This window comes from Theobroma cacao, chromosome 2, assembly GCF_000208745.1.
Source record: "Theobroma cacao cultivar B97-61/B2 chromosome 2, Criollo_cocoa_genome_V2, whole genome shotgun sequence".
NCBI classification, from domain to species: Eukaryota; Viridiplantae; Streptophyta; class Magnoliopsida; order Malvales; family Malvaceae; genus Theobroma; species Theobroma cacao.
This window is the reverse complement of record NC_030851.1, coordinates 4,556,053-4,581,694: the sequence shown is the minus strand read 5'-3', so window position 1 is coordinate 4,581,694 and position 25,642 is coordinate 4,556,053. Positions and strand designations below refer to the sequence as shown.

At 35.6% G+C, this 25,642-nt stretch overlaps 4 protein-coding genes across 7 annotated transcripts; 2 read left to right on the top strand and 2 right to left on the bottom strand.

The window, feature by feature from the left end:
• On the bottom strand, positions 6,400 to 6,735 carry LOC18607840 (AP2/ERF and B3 domain-containing transcription repressor RAV2). Its single transcript, XM_018114846.1, has one exon. The coding sequence runs from the start codon at positions 6,733 to 6,735 to the stop codon at positions 6,400 to 6,402; it is 336 nt and encodes a 111-aa protein (XP_017970335.1).
• LOC18607838 (ubiquitin-like domain-containing CTD phosphatase) lies at positions 11,391 to 14,569 on the top strand. Its single transcript, XM_007042223.2, has 7 exons — positions 11,391 to 11,719; positions 12,146 to 12,290; positions 12,927 to 13,041; positions 13,125 to 13,188; positions 13,499 to 13,664; positions 13,782 to 14,082; positions 14,264 to 14,569. Exons 1-6 carry the CDS (start codon positions 11,454 to 11,456, stop codon positions 14,025 to 14,027), a joined length of 1,002 nt encoding a protein of 333 aa, XP_007042285.1. The 5' UTR covers positions 11,391 to 11,453; the 3' UTR covers positions 14,028 to 14,082; positions 14,264 to 14,569.
• LOC18607837 (COBRA-like protein 6) lies at positions 15,901 to 19,737 on the top strand. 3 transcript variants are annotated; one of them, XM_018116175.1, is made up of 6 exons: positions 15,901 to 16,143; positions 16,299 to 16,378; positions 17,394 to 17,841; positions 18,155 to 18,308; positions 18,862 to 19,139; positions 19,260 to 19,737. In XM_018116175.1, exons 1-6 carry the CDS (start codon positions 16,053 to 16,055, stop codon positions 19,538 to 19,540), a joined length of 1,332 nt encoding a protein of 443 aa, XP_017971664.1. In that variant the 5' UTR covers positions 15,901 to 16,052; the 3' UTR covers positions 19,541 to 19,737. The 3 variants fall into 3 exon arrangements, with proteins under 3 accessions (XP_017971664.1, XP_017971665.1, XP_017971666.1); XM_018116176.1 differs by lacking the exons at positions 15,901 to 16,143; positions 16,299 to 16,378 and adding an exon at positions 16,598 to 16,756; XM_018116177.1 differs by lacking the exons at positions 15,901 to 16,143; positions 16,299 to 16,378 and adding an exon at positions 16,784 to 17,307.
• On the bottom strand, positions 20,616 to 25,494 carry LOC18607835 (uncharacterized protein At4g06598). Of its 2 annotated transcripts, XR_001926774.1 has the most exons (6): positions 25,258 to 25,494; positions 23,017 to 23,760; positions 22,090 to 22,165; positions 21,847 to 21,973; positions 21,007 to 21,321; positions 20,616 to 20,909 (listed from the first exon to the last, which is right to left on the bottom strand). XR_001926774.1 is itself a non-coding variant. In XM_018116178.1 (5 exons), exons 2-5 carry the CDS (start codon positions 23,739 to 23,741, stop codon positions 21,119 to 21,121), a joined length of 1,131 nt encoding a protein of 376 aa, XP_017971667.1. In that variant the 5' UTR covers positions 23,742 to 23,760; positions 25,258 to 25,494; the 3' UTR covers positions 20,616 to 21,118. The 2 variants fall into 2 exon arrangements, 1 of the variants encoding a protein (XP_017971667.1); XM_018116178.1 differs by having other exon boundaries at positions 20,616 to 21,321.

Sequence of the window (25,642 nt, the reverse complement as noted above, 5' to 3'; positions counted from 1 at the left end):
AATAAATCAACAGTTAGGTCAATAAGAAGCTAGCTAGACACAAAGCAAACTAGTAAAACTAGACACAAAGGTCAATAAGGACCATCACACCTTGCACTAAAAGCCAATACCTTTATATATAGTCTAGTACCATTTTTGCTTCAATTTCGATCACATATATTCAGCCCAATGCTCCTGACCGAGTAGCTTTATGTTTCTCTGTACCCGAATCCCTAGCTGGTCTCCATTTTCGTGCACAAAGAAAATCACCTTATCTCCCACTCTGAGTTTATTCTTTTTCACAAAGTTAATCCATCCTTTGGTGAGAACAGGCTTTGGGTGGCCGTTATTCCTAGTGTAGAGGCGAAATGGCCAGACCTTCCCATACTTGTCCGTGACTTTAAAGTCCACAGACTTACCCCCTTCCTGATCTAGTCTGAAATGTTTTCTCATCGTAGCAGTTGGAAATGATAGCCTAACCTCAACATCAGTTCGCTTCAATATCTTGGAGCAAAGCTCCATTGTTTCACCCTGACTCGGACAGTTTTGACAAGGCTATAATGAACTCTATTAATTACTGTATATTTATAGGCACCGTTCCCATCTCAATTGCAGTTAAGTTCTAAGAGAAAATGTATATTTCTTACCTAGCCGGAGATTTGTGTTGTGGGTTCACATAAAAGAAAAGTTGATCAAAGATGCCATTGGCCTTCTCAGATTCCATCAAAAGATGAATGTTTTGTTTGTCTCTTTTGTATTCTTTGTCACTGGGACTTTCATGATTACCTCGCCAACGTGATGTGACACATTATAGGTATAATGAAAAAATAAAACAAAGAGAGTACTACTTTTGATATATCCACTTAATTAAATACTAACTTGTGGACCTTGTGAATCTACGTTAATTGCTGAAAAGTCGTACTATGAAATAGTTGCTCGCAACCATTTATATTCTGAAAATATACATTTGCTTTGGAAAAGTTCGATCAAAATTATGGGCAACTGAAGTGTGAAATGAATATTGTACTATCGGATGAAGCAAATAAAGCGACCTTTGTACTTAAAAGGTGTTGGCTAAAGAACGAACTAAATGACAATAAAAATTAATTTGAGAAGTGATGTATTGTTTTTAATGATAATTTTTATCCGTTCGAAACACAAAAGTCAATGTAAAAGAGAGATTTATAATTTTTTAAAATTTGACCCAATTTCGTGTGTTTGCAAATTCACTTTTTCTTTTACTTACAATAAAATTATAATGAGTTTACTTATTTAAAACATCAGTATTTTTTTACCTACATAATATGAGATAAAAACCTTATAAAATATCAATATACATCCAACAAAGCCATGATCATCACAGCCAGCATTCTCTCTTTCTTCTAGACGTAACCAAACTTTTCAATCTTTTAGTGGGTGACAGCTTTTAACGAGAAAATATCAGATGATTGTCATGACACTATTCATAGTGGCTAATCGACTAAATAGATTGCAGACACAAAGCATCTCGCTTCCATTTCTTAGCTTAATTAACTTTGACTTGGAATTGTGCTTTTTGTACGCATCAACGTGGCCTTTCATCCCGCAACTGCGTTACCTGTCGGGCGTGTTTTTTCTTTTTTTCAAAGGTGCTGAGAAACCATGGTAATAAAATAAAATTTATATAGAATAAAAACAGATATATTTATATACATAATAGCAACTATATTTAATATAAGACAAAATAGTACTTTAATACCTGCCAATTTGGTTTAGCCAATAATTAAGTTTAGCTGTTGTCTCTTTTTCCCGGTTGATTTTTTTTGTTTCTTTTGTTATGTTGTGCCTTCTGTTATCAGTTTTTACTTAAGAGTGTCCTGTTCATGGTCATTTGTTCTCATTCGGGGTTGGGTAGTTTTACAGAGTGTTTTTGTAATTCGGACGTGCTCTTCATGTGGGACCTTGGCTTCTTATCTTTGGAAGAGTGGTCCTGCATGTTTATGTTTTCTATTCAATAATATTTTCTTATCTTAAAAAAAAAATACAACATTAAAAAAAAAGGGTTGAACTAGTCGGTTAATGGAGTACTCCATATATATATATATATATATTATCTTCTACTCTTAATCGAGATAGATAAAATGAAATTTATTAATCTTTCTATTGTCAACATTTTAAGTTGCAAAAATAGAGGCACGTGATGAGGAGCTCCACATAAACCATAACCAAATAGAAGTTTTCTGCCGCACCATCCAAGCTTATTAATTCGAGTAAATATTTCAAATTAGATCATTCTTGTTATTCTTTTCTTGCATAGAAGAAAAAAAAATGAATTACGGAAACTATGGCACTCAAATCCTCTAGATTATGTTCTTGATATCCAAAAAATTAATTAACCAAATGTTCATAGCAATCCCACTCGTTTAAATTAAAATGTTTTGTTAATTTCATTTAACTATGATATATAATCAAACCATCCACAGTACCATGAAGAATTGAAAATCATACCCATTAAGTAAGAGTATTTTTTTAACCCACATAAAATTAATTTAGTAGCGTTAGCCTAAAATCAGAGATGTAGTTAATTAATAACCTAAAAAAAAAAAGAGAGTTGGAGTATAGTTGCTTGCAGCTGAAGGTAAGCAGAAGTTAAAAAAAGAAAGGTTTTTCTAATGTGGTTGACAAATGCCAACTTGATTGAAGAGCAGAGCATACCAACATTTTCCAAAGGTTTATGTAGTTGCCATTTAATAAGTGGCCGTCCGTACTTATCAGCAAATTTTTAATTTTGAACCAATGGTTCATCCATAAACTGTCCAAATAGTACATTCTTATTAGACAATACAGGTCCACTGTAAGGCTCTATCATTAATGTTTGTTACAATTTCAAAACTTCTAAGCACATGGCCTCACGTATCATCTAACGTTTGATGATTTAATGGCGAATGTGATAGATTTTAGTCTTTGTCAATCTTCATCATCATCATCTCCTAATTCTTAATTTTCTCCCACAATGAAATATATGTTCGCTGCTAATTATCCTTTACTTATGAACATCGATCTTATTCTTCAACCAAAAAGAGGCGAATCAGTTAAAACCCTGCTGGGAGACATAATCGATAGGAAAACTAACTAGATTCTAAGCGAAATAAATGAAAACAAAGTGATAAATAATACCCTGCCATATATAGTAAATTAAGGAGATAGACAATACAATACAGGTAGAATCCCCTTGACCCAACTATATTACTATAAATGATAATCAAGCACTGTTAACTGTGAGTTGTTTGTGCTAGGCTATAAGTCTTATGCCGATCAGCTCTGGGCAATAGACTTGTCTTAGCTTAGTGTACTTCTCATCAGTTAATGAAATCTATACCGCCTTTCAAAAAAAAAAATTATAATTTAGCTACGCAAACAGGCAGAAGTACTACAAATCATATATAGCGATACATGCACCATCTATGTATCATATGCGTCACAGATTGTAAAAGCTCCCATTGGTAAATAGAATTCAAGCAGCAACGTCTGGCTGCAAATTCTCCAAATCATCCCAAATCTCGACTTCCTTCCCAAATAGCTTCAAGGTTTTGGGGGATTTTCTCTGAGCTCGAATTTTAAATCTCGTTTTCATAGCTTTGTCTCTCTCTTCGTAATGAATTATGACCCTATCATTCTGTTTCAGACCCTTTGCTTGAACATATGCACGCCAACCTGAAGAAAGAACCGGCTTCGGGTGGCTGTGTCGATGACTGTTCCTTCTGGAGAGACCAAATATCCATGATTTTCCGGTGCTATCTATGGCTTCAAATTCCACCTTATCTTTCCCTCGAGGAAATTCGAAAGCTTTTAGAGACTTCATTGGAAAGGATAACCTCACATCGACGTCTGTCTTCGTAAGTTCTTTTTTTACTAGCATTGTTGCAGACTGGCACCGGCTATCTAGGGATAGAAGTTGAGTGTAGAAAAGAGGGTTGGTAGAGATCGATGCAAAGTTTTTGGATATGGTTCTATCCTTAAATAGACCAGAATCTTTTTTTTTTTAAAAAAAAGCCACCTTATATCCAACTTAGATTGTTAATTAGGACAGAAAGTTGATAATGCTTCTCCTAATTTTCGTTATTTGCAGTCACCCTCTTTTGCTATTTGCAATGGCCTTTTTCCAAGAAAGTTTATTCTTGATTGATCCACGTGTGCAGATTGGATTATCAATTATTAACAAAAGCAGTGTAGACTTCTAATTAACTGGTTTCACGCTCAATGTTCAACGGGTGCTTCCCCGAAAACGAAAGAAGAGAAAAGGTGATATTGTATATGTATGCAAAGTCAAAAAGGTCATATTTCAAAGTCCGTAGATGATCGTTTCACATTCATGTTCGATGGATTCCAACCATCAATGCCACCCGGCCCACAGAGAAGAGATACTACAGTTTCATTAATGAGAAATCCATCCATTTGGGAAGAAGAATACGAAATTGGAAAATCATGGCAACCATCCAATATGTATCTGATTGAGCCTTATAACTTCTTTCTACTCCACCAACTGATATATAGAAATGTGAGTAAAATGCAATGGAATTACTGAAAATATTAATTTGGGTCCTCTAGAGAAATTAGCGAGGGCTGGGTGGATCTCTTGTTGCTTTGATTCTGTGAGGCCCTTTGGTTTGTTTTGTCGCCGTTTCTTTTGTTGTGCCTTGGCTGATTTTTCCGGATTCTGATGTTTGGCTTTTGGGGGTCAGTTCTCAGTTTGTCTTTTTTTTTTTTTTTGTTTTAGATTTGTCTTTTTCTCTTTTTGGCTGTTGTTTGTTTTGGATCAGTGCTTTCTGACTGTTGTTAGTCCGAGAGTTTTGTCTTCGTATTTGGCTCAGACTTGTTGCAGCATTCCTTGTACTTCTTTTTGCCTTTAAAAAAAAATACAAATACTTCAGATGTGGTTGGACTTTTATCATATATTTCCTCGTTTAAGAAATTTAGAGATATAAGAATTATTAAGATAGAAAAGTATAATATACGCTAAATTTTCTTCTTCTTTTTTTGTATTTAGATCAATGATAAATACATATATTTTTGTATTCAAAAAACAATTTTAAATCTCTTTTCTCTAAAATAAAATAAAAAAACATTATATTAAATTTATATATTTTAAAGATGGTGCTCCCTAATTTGGCGCATTATATGATCGTCGAACTTAGAACCATACACCGTATGATAATTCTCATTTGAAATCAGTATCAGGTTTTATTCATTCACAATATTAGCAACCAAATGAAGAATTAAGGCCAGCTGGGTCGCACTCCCCAAGAATTTGACGAATTGACAAAAAAAATAAGAAAAAGAAAAAGAAAGCAGTTAGTTGCGTATTGTTCTAGCTTGTTATAAGGACTATTCTTCCAAATCAATAGGCAATTAATTGAAAATAAAATGACAGAACAAGATAGAGCTCATATGAACAGAAACTATAAGAACTCGCGTGGGCATATCTCTGAACACACGACGGTCTATTTATCGGTTTGATTGGATTCGCAGGCATCTGTCGGTTTGATTGGAGGCATGGGGTCCCTAACAAATATTCTTTTGTACGTAGGTTCGGAACATGAAGATTCTTTTTCTTCTCTGGGACGTTGAAAGCTACATGAATTGCTGATTCCATTTGGAGCTTTTAATATTGCCATAATCATCATGCTATGTTTCATTTTGAAGCTCTTTAAAGTCTTTTAGGTTGAAAAGAAACATATTTGGTTGACCACTAGGTACGTAGATCCATGGATTTCTATACGTGGAGCATGATCTCTATTCCGATTAATTATTTTATTATCATGCGATGCTATATATAATTCATAGTACCACATCGTTTGGAATAGATTTCTATTTGTCTGAATTTTTAGATATTTTATTTAATTGTTTATTTATATATGGCTGCTATATCTAAAGAAGTTGAAATTAATTTTTGATGCTTTGACATCAGCTCTTCTCATTTAATACAAAGAGTTATTTTATTATGATGCTTTGACATCATGTCTCATTTTCATGATAGACATCCTGTATAAAAACAATGGCGACGGCTATCGGCAGAGACGCCTCTTTTTCACGTTTAAACGATGACCTCATCGGCTAACAAGTTGAATTTGACAGAGGCGTTTCCTTTTCTGCCATTGCTGCTAAAGGCTTGTAAAGCTATTGTACAGGGGCAAAGCCCTCTCCAAAGCTTGCTGTCAATGCCAAGAGGAGCCTTCCACTAGTTTGGTACTGGATTTATTATGGCATTCAAGTTTTTGATTTCATAAAATTCATTTTTCAAAAAAAAAATTACGTCACGAAACTCTTTTGCTGAATATGCAACATAACCCGTTCATGGTAATTAAGCACTCAAAAAACTTGTTCTGTTATATAAAGTACAAACGAGTAATAATATTAAATTTGTTGCACTCATTCTATTTCTTAGTGTTTATGTACAACTAAGTTAGAACTCTTCTTCACTTTGATTTTGTACCGTGCTCCACTATCCTCCTCCTTGTAAAGAACAACCATATCGCCGCTCTTGAGCTCTTTGCTTCGAACGAATTGAGACCAGCCCTTAACAATAACCGGCCTTGGGAAGACTCCAGCTCGAAATGTGCAACAAAAGGTCCATACGCTGCCGTCCTCATCATCCATAACCGGAAAATCTATTGCAGGGCTCCCTTCAAATGGCGGCAAATCAGCTAAGCTGTGCTCTGGAAATGATAATCTTCTCTCGACGTCAGTGCTTGTGAGTACTTTTCTGAAGATAGCCATAGTCGTAAGTGTTTGTGGCTAAAGAAGTTCTTCTATGGAGATATATATTCAATGCCGGCTCGACAAAAGAAATGCACTCGTGAGTTAATTTGGATAATATTATATTTAAGCAGAGAACCAAGGGGGGTCCATTATATCAAAAAGAAGATATTCAGAGACGCAATAATTGCTTTTCTAATCCAGGATGGTTGCCTGTTCGGACTGGCGAAGACATGATTCTTTTTTTAGAAAATGCCAATTCCAGTGTTGTTGTACTATGTTGATTGACCTTTTTGCTTTATATGCACATGGCACTGGCTCGAGCGGTTTGCTTTTCTTGTCCCACAGAAAAACGCACGACCTCGCGAATATGATTTGGATTTAAAGTTTAATCCATCTCTCATGATTAGGGCTCTTTGAATAAAATATTCAAGGCTATACGCGCGACAGGTGATAATTGAAATAGGTCTAACTAATCTTGGATTTATTTATGTTATTGCATAATAGTCTACTATTTCTTAATTAATCTTATTGATTGGTCATACCCAAGAGGGAAAATTGTACAATTGATTGTTTTTAACGTTTATGAGTCCAATACTCTTTAGACATATACAGCAGCCTCAAGTTAAATTAGACCCGTTGAACAATATCTAGCTATGCTTTAACACATGCTTAAATTCTTCCTAATTTCCATAGGTTAGGATAAAAATGACAAGTACTTGAACAAAAGGCTTTTGAATTGAATCATATAAAGTAGTAGTACTATTATTAACTGTAGGACCATTCAAAAAAAGAAAAAAATAAAGCTGTACTATTTGGGATTTGACACTGACAGTGACAGAAAACGAACTGACCTGATCGATGTTTGTGAATAATATGATACAGACCAAAGGTTAGGTGGATCTACATTCCCTTGTTTTTCTTCTGCCCATGTTGTGCTTCTAGACTTCTCTGTGATTGGTCATTTACAGCTTTTCACGAGAAAAGACAACGATGGCGAGAGTGATAACTACCATCTGCTTGCTATTTTGTACTATTTTCTTTAACTCGAGACAGAATAACGTTTTGGGAGGTTTTGGAAGGGAAAACGCCAGTCCCCTGGAAAGCTAAAGTGATTGGTGGCTTCCCTCTTTCGGCAAAGTGATTGAATTGAAAGCATTCATGGTTTTGATGTCATCACCAATTTGAAGCTACCCAAGGCATGATGAGCCCTCACTGTCACAAGAGTTCTTATTTTTAAAGATACGCAAACCGGCTTGAAGTTCAAAAGTTTGAAGCTTTATAAAATGGTGTGGTCAATGTTTACAGGATTTGGGGCTCAAAGTCTTCAATAGTTCAATCAACAAATCATATGAATACATAAAGTAATCAAACATTCTACTTCATCACTTAAATTATATTTGTTTTCCTATTAGTTAACTCTTACCAATTCGAGCAACTAACCAGAATATTCACCGTATTATTAGTTAAAAGATAATGTATTAGTAAGTTGACTCGATGTAATGACATTAAGAATTTAATAAAAAAAGATGATAATGATATTATTTTTTAATTTTAAATTTTATTTTGAATCGATTTTACATAATTATAATATAGTTACTTTTCATATAAAATCTTAAATTTATTACTCAATATTATTAAAGCTAATTTAAAAATTTCTCTTCCAAATCCATTAAAAAATCGAACGAATTTGACACGGCCACTAAAAAGAGCTCAAATAGAATATGGACACACTCGTGAACTTGGTCGGGCGATCGCACGACGTGCCGCGAGGTTTTAGAGCAAAAGCGTCAGTTTCACAAATATAGTTGGATTATGCCACGAATTAAAATATTCGTCAAAATCTGAATTGGGCGGTTTGATAGGGACATGAAGGCCCCCACCAAACGGTGGAATTTTTCTCATCGACCAATTCATTATTGAAGTTGCAAAGCATAGAAATGAACCCACAACGATCACGACAAAGCAAAAGTTTTCTATGGTCATGCCTTGCACCCCAACCAGGTTTCAACTTTCTATCAACATAAGTGATTTGATTTCAACATTATGAAAGATCCCTCTCTCTCTCTCTCTCTCTCTCTCTTTTAGCTTCCCCACCAACTTTCTAATCTACTTTATTGGTTCAATCCAAATATGCAAGCAAGCTTAGAGAATGTAAATGGTCACGAATGGATCAGCCGGTGGTTTGACTAGAGAGAAATAATTATTAATTAAGAGCACGGCAGATGGGGACAAAACCAGAGCGACTAGATAAGTGTTGTGCGCTTGGCCAACAATCTAACGTTGATAACTTTATGGATCGGCCAGCTAAAAGGACAACAGCGAGTCAGCCTCGAAGGTACCCGCATTTCACCTACGACCAATCATTGAATTCGGTCGTTGTCGAACGATTCTCGAACTATTCTACCTGGAATTTTTTTTCTTCTTTTGTTTTTTTATCTAAATAAAGTGATAGATTGGTGCAGCTCTTTATCACAGTACTCTTCGTATATTCAACTCTTAACGCTTACCTTTTCATTAGCATGAATCTAGCACGAGCTACGAACAAACAATGAATTCCGTGCTTCACTTTTTCATGTGACATGTGGTTTTAGAAAAGATCAACTATCATCGATTCAAACGAACTTCGAGCAAGAACCTAAAGATGAGCAAAAGTTCTTTCTGGAGAAGTTTATAAACCAAAGGAGATTTGGGTTTTGATTTAGTTTCACCCATATCTTGCTTGGTTTTTGTAATACTATTTTCAATTAATCAACGACGGTGGAAGGATCAAGGATTGGATGCTTGATACTAGTTCGTTGATTAGAGACCCAGTGAGGATTGCAGGGGAGTGGTCTGCCACTCACAAAAATCAAGAAGGCATTCAACAATTTTTATACAGAATAGAAACTGGAATTGGGTTTCGCCAGAATATTGATATTAAGAAGTTGTTACGCAGATTTTGATAGCATAAACCCCTGACTCTGAGCCAAGGAAGAAAACAGGGGAAAACAGGGCACTGATCTTTGAGTATAAAGAGAATGATAAAAAGGTTAAAAAAAAAAATCTCTTCTCTTGCAAAATTGATAATACACAAGCAACCCTACAAATTAAACAGTTCGGTTTGAGCCTAAAGTACTTTTCTATTTACAGAAGTTAAAGTAGAATTCTTCTTCACTTCAATTTTGTAGTGTGCCCCAGTAACTGTATCGTCCTCCCTGTAAAAGAAGACAACATCACCTATCTGGAGTTCTTTGCTTCGAACAAATTGGATCCAGCCGGAAACAATAACAGGCGTTGGGGTCATCCCAGATCGTATTGTGCAAGCAAAGTTCCACAGGATTCCAGCCTCATCCTTAACCTGCAACACTATTGCATTGCACCCTCGGAACGGTGGCAAAGCAGGTAGACAGCCATCTGGAAATGAAAATCTTCTCTGAACGTCGGTGTTTGTGAGAACTTTCGTGAAAACTGCCATATCTAACTTTGCTTTCTTCGAGCTGCTTAGGCTGGTCAATTTTTACGAGTAGCAAGAAAAAGATGAGTAGTGGGCAGCAATATATGGAGAGAGCTCAGCCTGCTGAACATATGTAATCGCGTGAGAGTTGACACTGTGGATCGTTGTATTTCTGTTTTTATCAAGCCATAAAGGTCTAGCGGAGGGTCCACATTAAAAGAAAAATTAATTAAAGTTCCAGAAGAGAATGTAAGTTTTCTTCCGTTTAGTCTATAAACTATTACGTGTCCTCTGCATTTGGTCAGATACTCGCACTGGCTTTGTCCAATCGTGCTTCAGCATTTCTTTTGTAAGAAAACGACAGTTTAGAAAACAACTTTGTCACAACGCATGTGCTTCTGAAACAATTATGCTCGCGTCACAGCAAATCTAGCGGTAACTCGACAGATTCAGTTGCTGTCTCGCGCGGGCCACTCCCTTTTTTCTTTCTTTCTTCAATCTTGCACAATGTCCAACTCCCCTTGATTCTTGCTTCTTGCCAGTTATTTAGTACTCCATAAGCTTTTTGTTGCCATTCTTTGGGGATGGATAATGGTTATTGGCATGAAACTCGAAGAAATTTTTGAATTATTTATAAAGTAAATATTTTTTTTATTTCAAATTAAATAAATTTATATATTTAATGATTGATTAATTATTGTTAATCAAAATATTTATTATCATTATATATCACGTGACACTGATATGACATGTCGTAATAAATGATGATACAAAATGTTAGGATATGATAACATGATCATTTAGAACTTTTTGTTTTTTATATTAATATTATGTAAATATAAAATAATAAGTGATATTTTAATTAATGATAATTAATTAATTATTAATTATAAAATTATTTAATTTAAAATAAAAATATATGATTTTGATTAAACGTAATAAAAAATAAAAATTATTTATATATTTTTAAATAATTTAAAATTTTTTTTCAAATATTATAACATGAGATTGACTATAGTTATACTATAAATTTACAGAGGTAGAAATCTTTATCCATTTAATAGGATATAGGCTTAAGATCCACTTAAGACCTATTGGCCCTTTTTTCATAAAACAAAAGCCGCAAAGAGCAAGGACAGAAAGAATGGCCCAAGAAGCATCTAACATGAACAATCCATTTAAGGCCCATGATAAATTAAGAAAAAGCCCAATTGTAGAGTAGGAAGGAAAAAGAGAACGAAATCAGAAAGGCACCTACTTACTCCAACTGATTCCTTTGGGACTTCGATTCCAAGTAAAAAAAATGGCCGCCTCCGCTGCTACTGCGTCTTCTTCTGTGACGGAGGAAGAGCTCACACTGACAGTAAAATGGAGTGGCAAAGAGTACACGGTTCGAGTTTGCGGGGATGACTCAGTGGCCGAGTTGAAACGAAGAATCTGCGAACTCACCAACGTTTTACCCAAAAGACAGAAGCTTCTTTACCCTAAAATCGGCAACAAGCTCTCCGACGACTCCCTTTTGCTCTCTCAACTTCCCCTTAAGTCCTCTCTCAAGATGACCATGATTGGGTACTCTTCTCTCTCTCTCTCTCTCTCTCTTCCAATTCTTTTTATTTTTTTAATTATCAAGTTTGGCTGTGCACTGTTGATTTCATTATTTTGTTAGAGAATTTGCTTACCCAAGTTTTCTCTTGTTGGGTTGTTTTTATTTGGAAGGACATTTATGGAAATTTTTCCTGTGAGGAACTATCTAATTCTCATTATTAATCACAACTATCTCTCAAAAGTTTAGTCTTTCTGAATATTTCATTGTGAAATATTGAAAACTACTAACCTTGGAATTTGTGAAGGTTCTGTTGTATGCGTTTTGTGTATTAAGGTTGTTTTCTTTCTTTCTTTCTGTTTTTGATAAAAATATTTTCTTTGCTATGCTAACAATTAATGGGGTATTCATAGAGGTTAAAACTAACAAGCATTGGAACTATGAATACCCAGCACTGTTGAAGATGATATAATTGTTGATCCAGTTGAGACTCCAGAGATTATTGATGACTTTGAACTTGGGCAAGATGAAGCTGTTGACATAAAAGATAAAGAGGTCAACAAGCAGAAATTGAAGAGACGCATAGATCAATATAAGGTTAGAGTCTCTTCTTGATACATGTATGATTGCAATGCAAAGTTACGGGAAGCAAACATTATGTGAATGATGTCAAAAATGTGATGGACATTTCCTGGTCATTGTTCCATGTTGTTTTATGTTTGCCCTTGATCTTCATAGCTCTCTTTCTTTTTTCGCATTTAATGAATTTGGATGGAGTATCCTGTCTGGAAAGTGTTTTGTCCTTATTCTAACCTTCACGTGCTTCTATGTTGTTTTAGCAATAGAAAATGCTTGAGCGTCAGCTTGTGAAAGAGGGATATGTTGAACTGCTTATGTGAAGAGGAATAAATTTATAGTCGTGAAATGGGTATTATTCATTATTTTCATCAGAAAAAAAGGGCATCATACATTATTACTTTTGACTCTGCCAAGGCTTTGTAGAACCCTGTGGTTACCAATGGCTTTGACTCAACATGGTTGTCCATATATATTCCTAGACACTAAGAAGATCTTGCATTCTAATTTTCATATTTAGGAGTTCTTTCATTCAATATTTTGAAGCTACTATTTTTTCTTTCTGCGTTCATATGGGCTACTTAAAATTGTACCTTTATAAACACTTCTTCCTGGATACAAGTTGTTGATATTTCCCTTTTCATGTTTTAAATCTAGATTGAACTGAAAACTCCATGCCGTAAAGGAAAGAAGCTGCTTGTTTTGGATATTGACTATACTTTATTTGATCACCGGTCTACAGCAGAGAATCCACTTCAACTCATGCGGCCTTGTAAGTCTGCTGTTGCTCTCTTTATATGCTTTATATGTTTGGTATGTTTTGATAGGAGCCAATGCTGAAGATACATTTCGCAGATCTTCATGAGTTTCTTACAGCTGCTTATGCAGAGTATGATATCATGATTTGGTCTGCCACCAGGTCAGGTTTTATCAATCACTTTTCTTTTCCTTTAATTCTTTTACATGACTGAATATGTTTACAATTACTGAAGAACCCATGCTTAGTAACATTCTTCATTTTATATAATTTAGAGATTCGTGTGAGAATTGTCACATCTAGTCCTAAAAGTTATTAGATGTCATGCCTTTATATAATAAGTTTTCTCGTTATTTTTATCAACATATGTGTACTGTTCTATTTTGGGTATCTGAGTGTCTGCATGTGCATGCTAGATTTTTCTGTGTTAATACCTCAGCTTACTAAAGTTTATCACTTTCTCTTTCTCCAGCATGAAATGGGTTGAATTGAAGATGGGACAGCTTGGAGTACTACACAATCCAAACTACAAAATCACAGCCCTCCTAGACCATTTAGCGATGATCACTGTTCAATCAGATTCTCGTGGAACCTTTGATTGCAAACCACTTGGTTTGATTTGGGCTCAGTTTCCTGAGGTATATAATAAAACCAAATTTGCTATTTTTTGCTTGCTTCTTCAGATTGTCGTGTGCGAATCCAGTCAATGAATTGCTGCTGGTTGACTGACTTGTGCTTTCTTGTTATATTTGCAGTTTTACAGTTCAAAAAACACTATAATGTTTGATGATCTGCGAAGAAATTTTGTGATGAATCCACAGAATGGTTTGATAATTAAGCCATTCAGGAAAGCTCATGCAAACAGAGATACTGACCAAGAGCTTGTAAAGCTCACCCAGTACTTGTTAGCCATTGCAGATCTGGATGATTTGAGTGCCCTTGACCATAGTAATTGGCAGTTATTCACTGAGGACAGTGCCAAAAGGCGCAGGCATGCATGACTTACATTGACAAGCAGGGAAATTTCCATGTGTTAATAATGTTCACTTTTTTGAGGTATGTATCTCATGTTATTAGTTAATTCCTTGGCATTTTTTTTCCTTCTTCCAGGCTTAAGTTTCCATAAGTTGTCACTTAACGAGCAAGATTTTTATGCCCCTAACATTTTGTTCCATCCTTCTTTGCTCGATAATTTAATAATTTACTTATTCCTAACAAGTATCTCCCTTCGTTTCAGGTATCGCAAATATTGGGATGTGATACTGTTGAATGCTAGCCTTTGCTAGTCCTCCATGATGGCCTGGCGGGCTACTTGAACCCATGAATGTCATCTTATTTGGCATTACTCCTTCTATTTATATATATATATATATATTATATACATAAAGTCGTGAAATGAAACTGATTCGTAGAAACTGTGATATTTGCATTTCGGATCAAGGAAGTTGCCTTTCCGTAACACTCTCAAGTCTCATCCTTATTACTCAATTGAAGAGGAGGCTGTGTTTTCTTAACGAACCTAGCTGAAGCAACTTTAAGCTTTTGTTATAACGTGCATGAGTTATAAGAGGAAATCCATAAATCCTTGCTGTTGATGCACCTAAGCAACATGCATTGATTTCATGTTTACATTGCTGAAAACTTAGACAGAAAAAAAAAAAAATACAGTGAATATGCATTAAACCTGCAGCATAAGAGCCGGTATTTTCGAGGGCGTTTGTGAACGAGTTAGAAGAAAGAAAAACAATGGCTCAACGTACGTTCAATACTGCGTCTTCTTCTGGATGCTTTAATCGTGACAATGAGGTCGTATTGACCCAAGTTGGGTAGAAGGATTCATTATTTTCAAGACCGTGGTTACCATGGAGTGGTCATTTTCGGTCTGAATTAGTTTGATAAATTAATTTGGCAAAAATTGTTATATTATAGTAGCTGGAGACTTCAGTTTACAACTGTCATTTCTAAATTTAGCATGCTAAATTTATGTACACAAGCTCAACATGCTAAATTTAGCATGCTAAATATTATAATTTTTAAGTTTGAAACTAACCATAAATGAAGTAAAAACAATGTTTATTAAGAAAAAAAGTAAATTTGCATGATAGGATATCTTACTGTAAAAATTGTTAAAGCAAGAGTGACGATCATTGTTGAGTAGTAAAAAAACTTTTAAGATTATAATTTTTAAGAATAAATAAAATTGTAAATTACTTAGATAATTAAATTAGAGTAAAAATGTTCTTAGTTAGAGAAAGAATGCATGGAATTGTTTACTCATTATTAACTAATTTAAAAATTAGAATTTTGATGTAGTAAAATGTGGATTCTTCAATTTACGTGCACCTTCAAACATTTGAGGTATTTGTATTTCACTTAAACATTTCTTATGAGAGTCATTTAATAGAATTAAAATTCTTGTCTATAGATAAGATAAATGTTATTAACATTTATCATCGAAAAATACTTAAAATAATAATTTAAAAATATTTTGGTCAATAAAAAAATTTAAACATATCCTTATGTTTAATTATATAGTTTTTTAGATTAAAAATATAGAAATACATAAACAAATTAAAAATTAAAAAATACTAAATACTTGTTATATGTAGTAGTTTAAAGGAAAACTGATCCAAACTGAAAACGAAACCATGAAGGCAGGGAGGGTATAATACGCGTGGAGCTTTGAATGTAAAGGTTGAAGAGATGACAATATTCTAGAAATAGACGCATTGTTTGCACCCAAATCTGGCAAATCCAAGAAAACTCTTCTCTCACTCCACATTAATTATAATTCATTCCCTAATTTCTTCTTTTTAAGAGAAAACAATAAATTTCATTTAGTAAGAGAGAGACGGGGTACACACACAAGCTACACCCCATGAAAACACTTTAACATTTCTTGTCTTGTGTAACATCTCTCTTCTCTTCTGTTTCTTCTGCCACCCTCATTGTGGACTGAAAGCCAACAAAAACCCTTGTAGGGTGAAACAAGGAAAGAGTCATCAATCCCTTTTGGAGTTTTGGAAATGAAACCTTTTTTCGTTGTTGTTCAAAGATCAGTCTATAGGGTCTTCACCTTCATCTTCTTCTGTCTTTTGAGCTCAGTGTCACCTTCATGTAAGTATTCTTATTTTGTTTTTTTTTTTACAATTTTTTTTGTCAGTCTTTTGTATTGTAACTATACATTGAATTTTTCTCTTTTTTTTTTCCTAAGTATTTTACGTTGAATTTTTATTTTTTTTCATGGGGGGTTGATTCTGATTAAAATGCAGATGGATATGATCCTTTGGATCCTCATGGCAACATAACTATCAAATGGGACCTTTTGCAATCCAATCTTGATAAAAATGATGTAAGTTCTCACTCCCAATAATTCTTTTCTCACTCCTATTTTAATGGCTGGTTAATTTTATTGGCATTAAATTTTGTCAAAACTTCCATTTTTCACTGTTGGATGCCACCTTGATTATTGGGTAACACTTAACAAAACATCAAGAAACTTAAAAATTATACCAGAAGAAGCGTAAATCTGTTATGTTACAGACTCAGTCAAGTCCAGTGCATGCCCTCTTCTCAGTCGAAAAGAATGTCCGTTTGTTTGTCTTGGGTTGTGCTTTGGGGCCAGCTGGGGTCCACAAACTGTTGGCCTGTTTATCCAATTGTTGCCCAACACATCATCATTGAAAGGGGTAATATCTGCTTTGTCAAGAGTAAGAAACATCTCAGAGAGGTCGGAGTTCAAGTCATGGTTTTTTTTTTTAATTTGGAAATGCAACCCTCCATGAACCATGTTCGAGTTCAAGTTCAAGTTCAACTACACCAAGTAGTCTTTTTGTTTTGTCTGCGATTGCATGTTTCACAATCATAAACTTTTCACTAGAATCAGACCAAAAAGAAGAAAAAGAATAATAATAATAACTTTTAACTAGGTAGCTTGTTTAATTTGTTGAACATGTAGAGAGAAATGGAGTGGATGACTCTAGATGGCTTGCTTTTTTTTCCTTAATTTTTGAAAGGGAAAACATTTGCGGGAATAGAACAAATTCTTGGATTCCAAATTCAATGTGAAGGAATAAGTGCTTTGGGTTTTGATAAGTGATCCAGTCATCCAGATTCCAGGCCAGTACTTTACTGTTTAAGTACTGAATTTGCTATGGGAACTTGTATATAAATGGGTGAACAACAGATCGATCCAAGTAGATGCACGAAACTCAAGCTTTTATACATAGTTTTCTTTCCTGGATTTCAGTCATTCTCGTTGCTCTGGGAGTCGAGATAAGGGTTGCTTCCAGTACTTATGTCTAAGGAATACTATTATGACCTTGAATTATGGTTTAAGTTCCATGTTTTTGCTTCTGTAATTGCAGCTGAAGGTATCCATACTTAACCATCAACTATATCGCCAAATAGAGCGGCCTGGCTGGAAGCTGGGTTGGGCGTGGGTAGGTGATGAGGTGATTTGGAGCATGCAGGGAGCTGAGGCTACAGAGCAAGGAAACTGCTCTAGGTTCAAGGGACAAGAACTTCCTCATTGTTGTGAAAAGAAGCCAGTGATTGTTGACCTTTTACCCGGAGCCTTGTACAATCTGCAGACCGCTAATTGTTGCAAAGGAGGTGTACTAACATCCATGGTACAAGACCCTGATAAGATTGCTGCGGTTTTTCAGATGGTTGCTGGATCTGTCAACGTTTCAGACTTCATAATGCCAGAAAATTTTACTCTTGGAATTCCAGGGTATTCCTGTGGGAAGCCAGTTTCGGTTGCACCAAGTAAGTATACGTCTGATGGAGGCCGTCGGTGGACACAAGCTCTGGGTAAGTTATTTCCAATTATACATTTCCTTGCAAGCCTTTCCATTTCTTAAGTAACATAAATGATATCTAGCTAGTAGTAATGGTCATGTTCTAGATTTTGAAAAGTGAGTGAGAATTGTAAATTGGGAATCGGTAGTTTGTTTTGCTTAAGGGAATTAGGGCAGGAATCACACTTGTCTTTTTACCCTTAGCAGAATTCAATCTTATTTTATTTATATATATATATAATATTAAAACACTTATGAAAATGCCATAGTTTGATATGGATGTACTACATGATTAAGTACCAATGACTTGTAGTGTGTTTCTGCAGGAACTTGGAACGTGACATGTATCTACTCCCCGTTTCTGGCATCAACTTCTCCAAAGTGCTGCGTCTCCTTATCTGCATTCTACAATAGGTCAATTGTTCCCTGTCCCAAGTGCAGCTGCAGCTGCCAAGGATTACCTGAAGCAAAATGTGTAAAGTAAATCCTCTCTAGTTCTTTCATCATCTAAGATATATATAATAAGGTGCACCTGGAAATAACCTCGATTGATGCTCCTGTGAAAGAAAATATATACATCAATTATCAAAACCAAACTCCTAAATGAAAACTAGTATAGTTTGGAAGATGCTTTTCAGTTATTTATGATTGAGGAAAGGAGAACAGTCCTGTATTTTATATGGCTTTGCTATGCATTATCTAATTGCAAGTATGATTGCAACACGTTCCTTCTTACCATAAGATGATCAAAAAAGCATCTAGCTAACTTGTGTTGCATCCTTAATTAGTTCTTGTTTAACCAGAAAAAGTGCCTAGCTCTCCTAAAATTGTTGTAGTCGAATTTGATGATATTCCTCCTTGAAGCTACATATAAAAACAGTTTCATAGATTCTGTCATTCCGCCAAGGTAATCTAGAACTTACCTTTCATTACTACCAGAATGGAGAAATAAACATACGACAATAATATTTTGATCCTTTGCAATCAGCAGCTTGACCATGCTATCTCCTTTTTTATGATTTTTTCTAAACAGGTTTGGTGAAGCACCATCGCCGTTACAAGAACTAGAAGATCCAAATCAGGAGCAACCATCTTTAGTCAGGTGCACGCAGCATATGTGCCCAATACAGGTCCATTGGCATGTGAAACGAAGTTACAAAGAATATTGGCGGGTCAAGATAACGGTGAATAATCTGCATATCATGAAGAATTATAGCCATTGGAACTTGGTGGCATCACACCCCAACCTAAAAAGCCTGACACAAGTTTTCAGCTTCAATTATGAGCCACTTAACCAGTATGGGTATATCAGTAAGTCAGATCAAACCTCATTGAGATTTACCGGCGATTACAGGCAGATGCTCTACTAGGTTTTTTGTGGATGTGAAAATCTTAGTGACACAAGTATATTATTTTTATGTATCAATGCAGATGATACAGGGATGTTTTGGGGGATTCAGTACTACAATGACATGCTGCTAGAGGAAGGTGAAAGGGGAAATGTGCAATCTGAAATGCTGCTTCACAAAGAACAAGGGGTATTCACTTTCAGAGAAGGATGGGCTTTCCCGAGAAGAATTATGTTTAATGGCGATGAATGCGTCATGCCCCCTCCTGATGAGTACCCAAGGCTGCCTAACGGTGGACATAGTGCCAGATTGAGCCTTTCTGCAATCTTTTGCTCATTGTTGCTGCTAATAATTCTGTGCTGAGAAGTGAATACTATGAGCATTAGAGACATCACTTCCCAATTGTACAAAGCCATTGAATTTATAGTGTTTGAAGAAATTAAAAATACAGAGCAGGATACGTACTAACATTGATGACAATTAGATAGAAGATTTCCTACTTCCTTTTCATTCATCCGAAACACCTTAATTCTGTGAATGCATAGAAAGATTATTGTTGATATCCTTTTGTCAATAAATAGGTAACTAGCATCCTTTTCAGAATCTTATTTAAAGGTTTAATAGTTGAGTAGTGTCTAAACATGGATAGCAATCTGCTCAAGTTGTTCGTCCCCATGACAAATCATGAAAGAGCCATTGATTCTAGCAATAGCCCTTGCAAAACACGAGGCATCGCAACCTATGGCGCATCAAGACAAATAAAACATCGCCATAGAAAGGGACGAGTTGAAGGTAAAAGCTTTGACTCGGATTGAGATGGAACATGGGTTGATTTTTGGACTGAGTTGGTAAGTGGCGTGCCAATTTGCAACTGGCTTTTATCTCTTGTTCCCATCCTTACAGCTCAGTGCCGGCCAGCCTGGATGCACCGGCATCTTTCAACTCACATTAACCCTCCAAAATTGGATAAATAATGAAATAACTTTTTCTCTTCCTGTTTTTCTTAGCAAATGAAATGAGCTTGTGATCCTTCCTGAAATAAATTGCAACCTGTCACGTCTTTCTGGGTCTATCAGGTGTCTGTCACTAAAATAGATGGCCATTTGGCCCATCCTTCCACTGTACTCCAGTGATTTTAATCAATGATTAAAAAACCACTCTGGCATAGCAAAAAAGAAGACACAGGAAACTAACAAGAGAGACTGGCAGTTACCGGTGGTTGCAACTTATTTCAACAACTTTTATTCAATTATTTAAGCCCTGATAATGCCAAGGGGGGCGGGTGTGGGGGGATTAACTAATAAATAGTAAGAGGGTACCTAATTGATTGAAAACTAGCACACACCTAATTGAGTGAAAACCAGCACACACCAAATTCATTGAAAACCAGCACGCACCAAACTATCTTCAAGCTGAAGGGCAGGCATAACCAGGCAAATTATAACCAACAGAACCCAGAAAGTAAACGTGGATTTCTTTAAAACCATTGTACAAGAAATATTTTCCTACCATTATGCATTACAAAATAATGCACATCCAAACAGCCTAAATATCTCTGCACTAAGGTGGTATCCACTAAGTGGATACTTGAAATGGAGGAAAAATGGAGCACATAAAATCTCTGAATCGTAACCATTGATGAGCATACAGGAGGGAGTGAAACATGGAACCTGCTCTTATGTTTACCACCTCAGGTGAATCATATGCCTGAAATCCAATTTTCTGGCGATGACTACCAGGTGCACATTAAGGATATTAATTTGTTGAAAGAGAAAAAAGGGTAAGAGATGACAGATAAATAAAGAGAAGATCAGGCAGAGGGAGCGCACCAAGACTGGATGAACTTGGCTTTATCCCGCACAAGGGAAACAACAAATTTGGTCAGCATGGCAGCAGCCAGTTGAAGTAGTAGCATAAAAGAGCTCTGGCTAAATTAAATATTTAAATGCGGAGTGAACCAGTTACAGGGTCATGACCAGAACTGGCATCCTTGTGTTTCAGAGAGAGGTTTGCGAATTGGGAATCAAGATCTCTACTGCTAGAGCGTCGATGGCTAGAAGATGGTTGCTGTTGCTGTTGATTTTGCTGCTGCTGGTACAACAATCGTAGCCTACCAATCTCCCTCTCCAATACTTCCTGTTCAACTGAGCACAATGATTGCATAATTTAGTTTCCATTCAATACAATTTTGTTTTAATCAATTAAATAATTTCTGTTCATCACAAGACAGATCAATGATGGCCTCTTAGACACATTCGCTTTTTCTCCATAAATATTCATGCTTTTGGAAGGACCCATGCATTATTATGACAGCTGTGCTCTCAAGGAGGCAGGAAAATCACTTTTACTAGCATAGAACAACAAATTCAAGAATAAGGCATGGACCACAGCATCCTATTTTCCCCCTAACCATGAAGGGAAAACAAGTGACTGGCTTGTTCAAGAGTCAAGACCTAACTTAACCCCTCCCACACAAAGAACAGAAAGACATTTCTATCTTTTATTAAAACAAGGTAACAAACTGGATCTATCACCCCTCATACAGCTCCACAAACGAGGACTACAGAAAAAAAATTAGAAGGTGGAAAAATAGGTTGTTGTGCACTATCATGTGATACAGAAAAACAACATATAATCACAGCCTTAGAGATGATATGTTAGACACTTACGATATTTGATGACCTGCTCCTGAGCTAAACTCTCTAAACGTTGCTTAAGAGCTTTGTTCTCCATGCTAAGAATAAGATTCTGCTGGTTGAGAAATTCAAGCTCAGCTGAAACTTCAGATCCTTCTGCCTGTTGAGTAAGAAACTCAATTAACACTTCATTGTAAGGCATACTTGTGTCATAACTTGAAGTCAATTTCAAAAGTAAGTAAACATTACAAAACTTCAGGTTGGACTATTTCTTACCTGCAAAGCTTGTACATTTCTTTCCAGCTCAGCTATGTACTGAAGTTTACGCACCCTTGAGCGCTGAGCAAACTGCCTGCAATAGACAGCAACAAAGTAATGTAATTGAATCTTTTCTACCAATGTAGTGCATTGGTATAATAACCAAATATGTATTTTTGTGTAAAAGCTTCAAGCATCACACATCAAAAACAAATTGAAGTCACCAGTTATCAACAAAACAAATATCAACTAAATTAAATGCTGGGCAGAACAAAATAAGAAAATTTGAAGCGAGAATGAATGTATGCTATATGTTATTCCATTTAAGAACAAACGAACACGTAAGAATATGTATGCATGTTATACTTTTGTGTGTGTATATGCAGGAAACCTGCACTACAGACTACAGACAAGTACCAGTATACCCCTCATGTCCTATAAAATGATAATTCAAAAAGGATTTGTAAACCAAAATCCAGTCTAACTAGTTTGTGGTAAATATTCGTCTCAAGAGGTTCAAGGCCAAGAAATGCATAAAACAACTAAAATAGTGAATGCAAGTGAAAGAAACATCTAATGAATGCAATCAACCTACAGCACCTGCATGTAACTAGCATCATTTTCAAATCCTGTTGGAAATTAATTGACAAATTCCTTGTCAATTTGGTAATTATAAGCAAAAAGTAATTAATTACTAACAACATCAACAGCATTATAAGCAAAAACAAGTATAACTTGAGCACATAAAATGTAACCTTTGAAAGATATTGATAACAGTGTGAGATTTGGCTCAATGCATGCACATGAAGAAAATAAGATATAAGAAACAAAAAAATAAATAAAAATAAAAAAAGACAGGCCGAGCAACCAGGAAAACATAATAGGTTACTTCACTGTAACGGAACTATAACCCCAACAATTGGAACAATAAAATAGGCTACTCACTGCTTGGCACGTTTTGTATCACTGTCAGATGCCGAAGACTTAGCGTGAGAATTATCCTTTCTCTCAGAAGAAGCTTTTGCATCAAGAGGGGAGGACTCAGCAGAATCTTGTTTTTCGCTTGCTGTTGATGGAGCACCCTCTACTTCTTGTGGTGCACATGATGATCCTAAACCCTGGAGAATGGTGTTTTCTCTAAGAGGAAGCCCACTTGGATGGGTCACAGTATTCAAAGATGAATCCCATGCCCTATTCTTTTGCTTTACCAAGTTCGAATCAGTGTAGAAAGAGGCAAGCCGAGCATCTTTGTGACCATGATAATCAAAGTCCTGAGATGCCCAAGAAGGTGCAGAAATCATATTTTTGTATCTGTACTCATCCTGAACTGCATAATCTAGGTTAGGAGCATTAGCCACATCAATATATGCAAAAGAGTCACTTGATGAACGTCGATGACCTCCTCTGCGCACAGGAGTCTCAGGCTCATTAAGGAGATCATCAAGCCAAGAAGGTTGTTCATCTATCAGAAGACTTTCAGAGGAAGTGCGCTGGTGGTGTGTACTTCCCTCTCTAGGCTTTTGAACTGCTTTTGATCCAATTACATTGTTGGGGACATAATCAGTATATGTTGGGGAGACTGTAGGAAATGGGCTTTTTGGAGGAAGTAAAGCATGTTTTCCAGCAAACATCAAATTTCTTATGTTTGTTGACCCCTTGGAATTCGGCATGGCCGAGCACAACCCGTTCCTGCAAAGAGCATAGCAAAGACAGATCATGAAATAGATCAATTATGATAAGAACAAAGGCATACAAAAAAGTCCCAGAAAAAGAGTTGCAGTTATTTTTTCCATCCACAAACCAAGAGACAATAATCCCTCCATTCAACAAAGAACACCAGAAAAACGATAGATTGTACCATGCATCAAACCTATTGTTATACAGCAGATAATGATCTAAATATGAAAACATATATATCTGGTAAACAGCACATGCATAACAGGTAGGCATTCTGGAAAAGATTCACAATCTGTATGGGAAGATGATGGAAAAAGGTAAAAGAACTAGTGAATTATACATTACAGAATTATTTTGTGTGTATGTCCAAACCCAAAATCTTGGGACACAGGTAAAAGCACAAAAAAGAAAAAGTAACAGTGACAAGAATTTTGTGCTTTTATCTTTCTAGGTAGAAGGTTGTAAGCTTGCACAATATCTATTAGAATGATCAGTGTTTTGATTGTTTTAACTGAAACCATGCGTATGAGACAAAAATACAGCCATTGGAAAACTCGGAGTCATAAAAGATCATCTCCTTGTCTGCATCAAACACTCTTGTCAGAAATACCAGCCCAAAAGTAATCATATTCATATGGTGCTCAAAGTGTTCACTGTTACATATGTAGTGAAGTCTCTCAGAGTACTGTAGCAAAGGCATATGCTCAAATTCTACTTTTAGCAGGAATCAAGGAAGTAAACCTCTCATATGCATGGTCCGGAATATATAATAAATTGCAAAATTAAATTAAAAAACAATGTAAAAGAAAAAAAAGTCCCAAATGCATGTCGTCCCCAATGAAATTGCCGCAGATAACATGTCTACAGGGAATAGATCAAGGCGGTCCTAGAAACATTCATTAAACAATCGAATTCTTCACCTTAAATGACAGTTTCTATGCATTCAAAAAAACTGGAAAATGTAAAGCAAAATCTCTCAAAATTAACAGATTCAAATTAACTTAGAACAGTGATTCTGGCACTATTTATAATCCTTTTTTTTTTCCTTTTCCAGACACAAAAACAACGTCAAAACTCCAAGATTAAATTGTGTTCTGAATAATAATAAATAATAAAACATCACCTAAGCTAAGCAAAGGTATAGAATAGTGAAAATCAAAATACTGAAAAACTTATTCCCTGTTATTTCCCACATTTCCTCAGCAACCAAAAACTAACCAAAGAAAATCTAAGACAAATAGAAACCAGAACGCAGCTCATGAAATTAAAAAGGGGAAAAAAGAAGCCTAAGAATTGCAGATTAGGTATCCAATGAAATGAAATGTTACAATGTGAGAGATGACGAATAGATTAAAACTAACATAAAAGCAGAAATTATTAGAAAATAAGAAAACAGATTCATTTTGGAAGCTACAAAACAAACGGAAAACAAAAACAAACCAAAGATTTTTTTTTTGTTAATTATGTTATTTTAAATTCGGCAAAAAAAAGAAAAACCGAAAAGCTTACCCTTCCTGGATTGAAGAATTGAGATCTTGAAATGCAATGCTTCAATGATCCTAAATCGGAAGCCAACTGTTTTCTAGGGTTTTCTTTTTTTCGTTTTTTCCGTTTTTTTTTCTTTTCCTTTTTGTCTGTCTTCGGTTTCCCTTGTTAGGAAGCCCCCCACTCCCTTTCTATCTATTCCTATTTCTCTTCCCTCTCTCTCTCTCTCTGCGTTGAAGTCTGGAGGTGGAATAAGCCAATAAGGGGCTGGATTGAAAAAAAATAAATCTAAAAAAGGACAAAACTTTTTCACGTTTTAACCCCTCCAAAATACTCATATTATATATCACCCCACTCAAATTCCTCATTCGTTCTTCTTACTACTTACATGGTATTAAAATTGCGGGAA

Excerpts from the sequence above, each read along its gene's own strand:
- LOC18607840 (XM_018114846.1), bottom strand. The coding sequence starts at position 6,735 with ATGGCTATCTTCAGAAAAGTACTCACAAGCACTGACGTCGAGAGAAGA.
- LOC18607838 (XM_007042223.2), top strand. The coding sequence starts at position 11,454 with ATGGCCGCCTCCGCTGCTACTGCGTCTTCTTCTGTGACGGAGGAAGAG. Across the intron at positions 12,291-12,926 it reads GACGCATAGATCAATATAAG|ATTGAACTGAAAACTCCATG; the intron begins GTTAGAGTCTCT and ends TTTTAAATCTAG. Across the intron at positions 13,665-13,781 it reads TTTGGGCTCAGTTTCCTGAG|TTTTACAGTTCAAAAAACAC; the intron begins GTATATAATAAA and ends TTATATTTGCAG.
- LOC18607837 (XM_018116175.1), top strand. The coding sequence starts at position 16,053 with ATGAAACCTTTTTTCGTTGTTGTTCAAAGATCAGTCTATAGGGTCTTC. Across the intron at positions 16,144-16,298 it reads GAGCTCAGTGTCACCTTCAT|ATGGATATGATCCTTTGGAT; the intron begins GTAAGTATTCTT and ends ATTAAAATGCAG. Across the intron at positions 17,842-18,154 it reads TCGGTGGACACAAGCTCTGG|GAACTTGGAACGTGACATGT; the intron begins GTAAGTTATTTC and ends GTGTTTCTGCAG.
- LOC18607835 (XM_018116178.1), bottom strand. The coding sequence starts at position 23,741 with ATGCCGAATTCCAAGGGGTCAACAAACATAAGAAATTTGATGTTTGCT. Across the intron at positions 21,974-22,089 it reads GAAATGTACAAGCTTTGCAG|GCAGAAGGATCTGAAGTTTC; the intron begins GTAAGAAATAGT and ends CTTACTCAACAG. Across the intron at positions 21,322-21,846 it reads GGAGCAGGTCATCAAATATC|TTGAACAGGAAGTATTGGAG; the intron begins GTAAGTGTCTAA and ends CATTGTGCTCAG.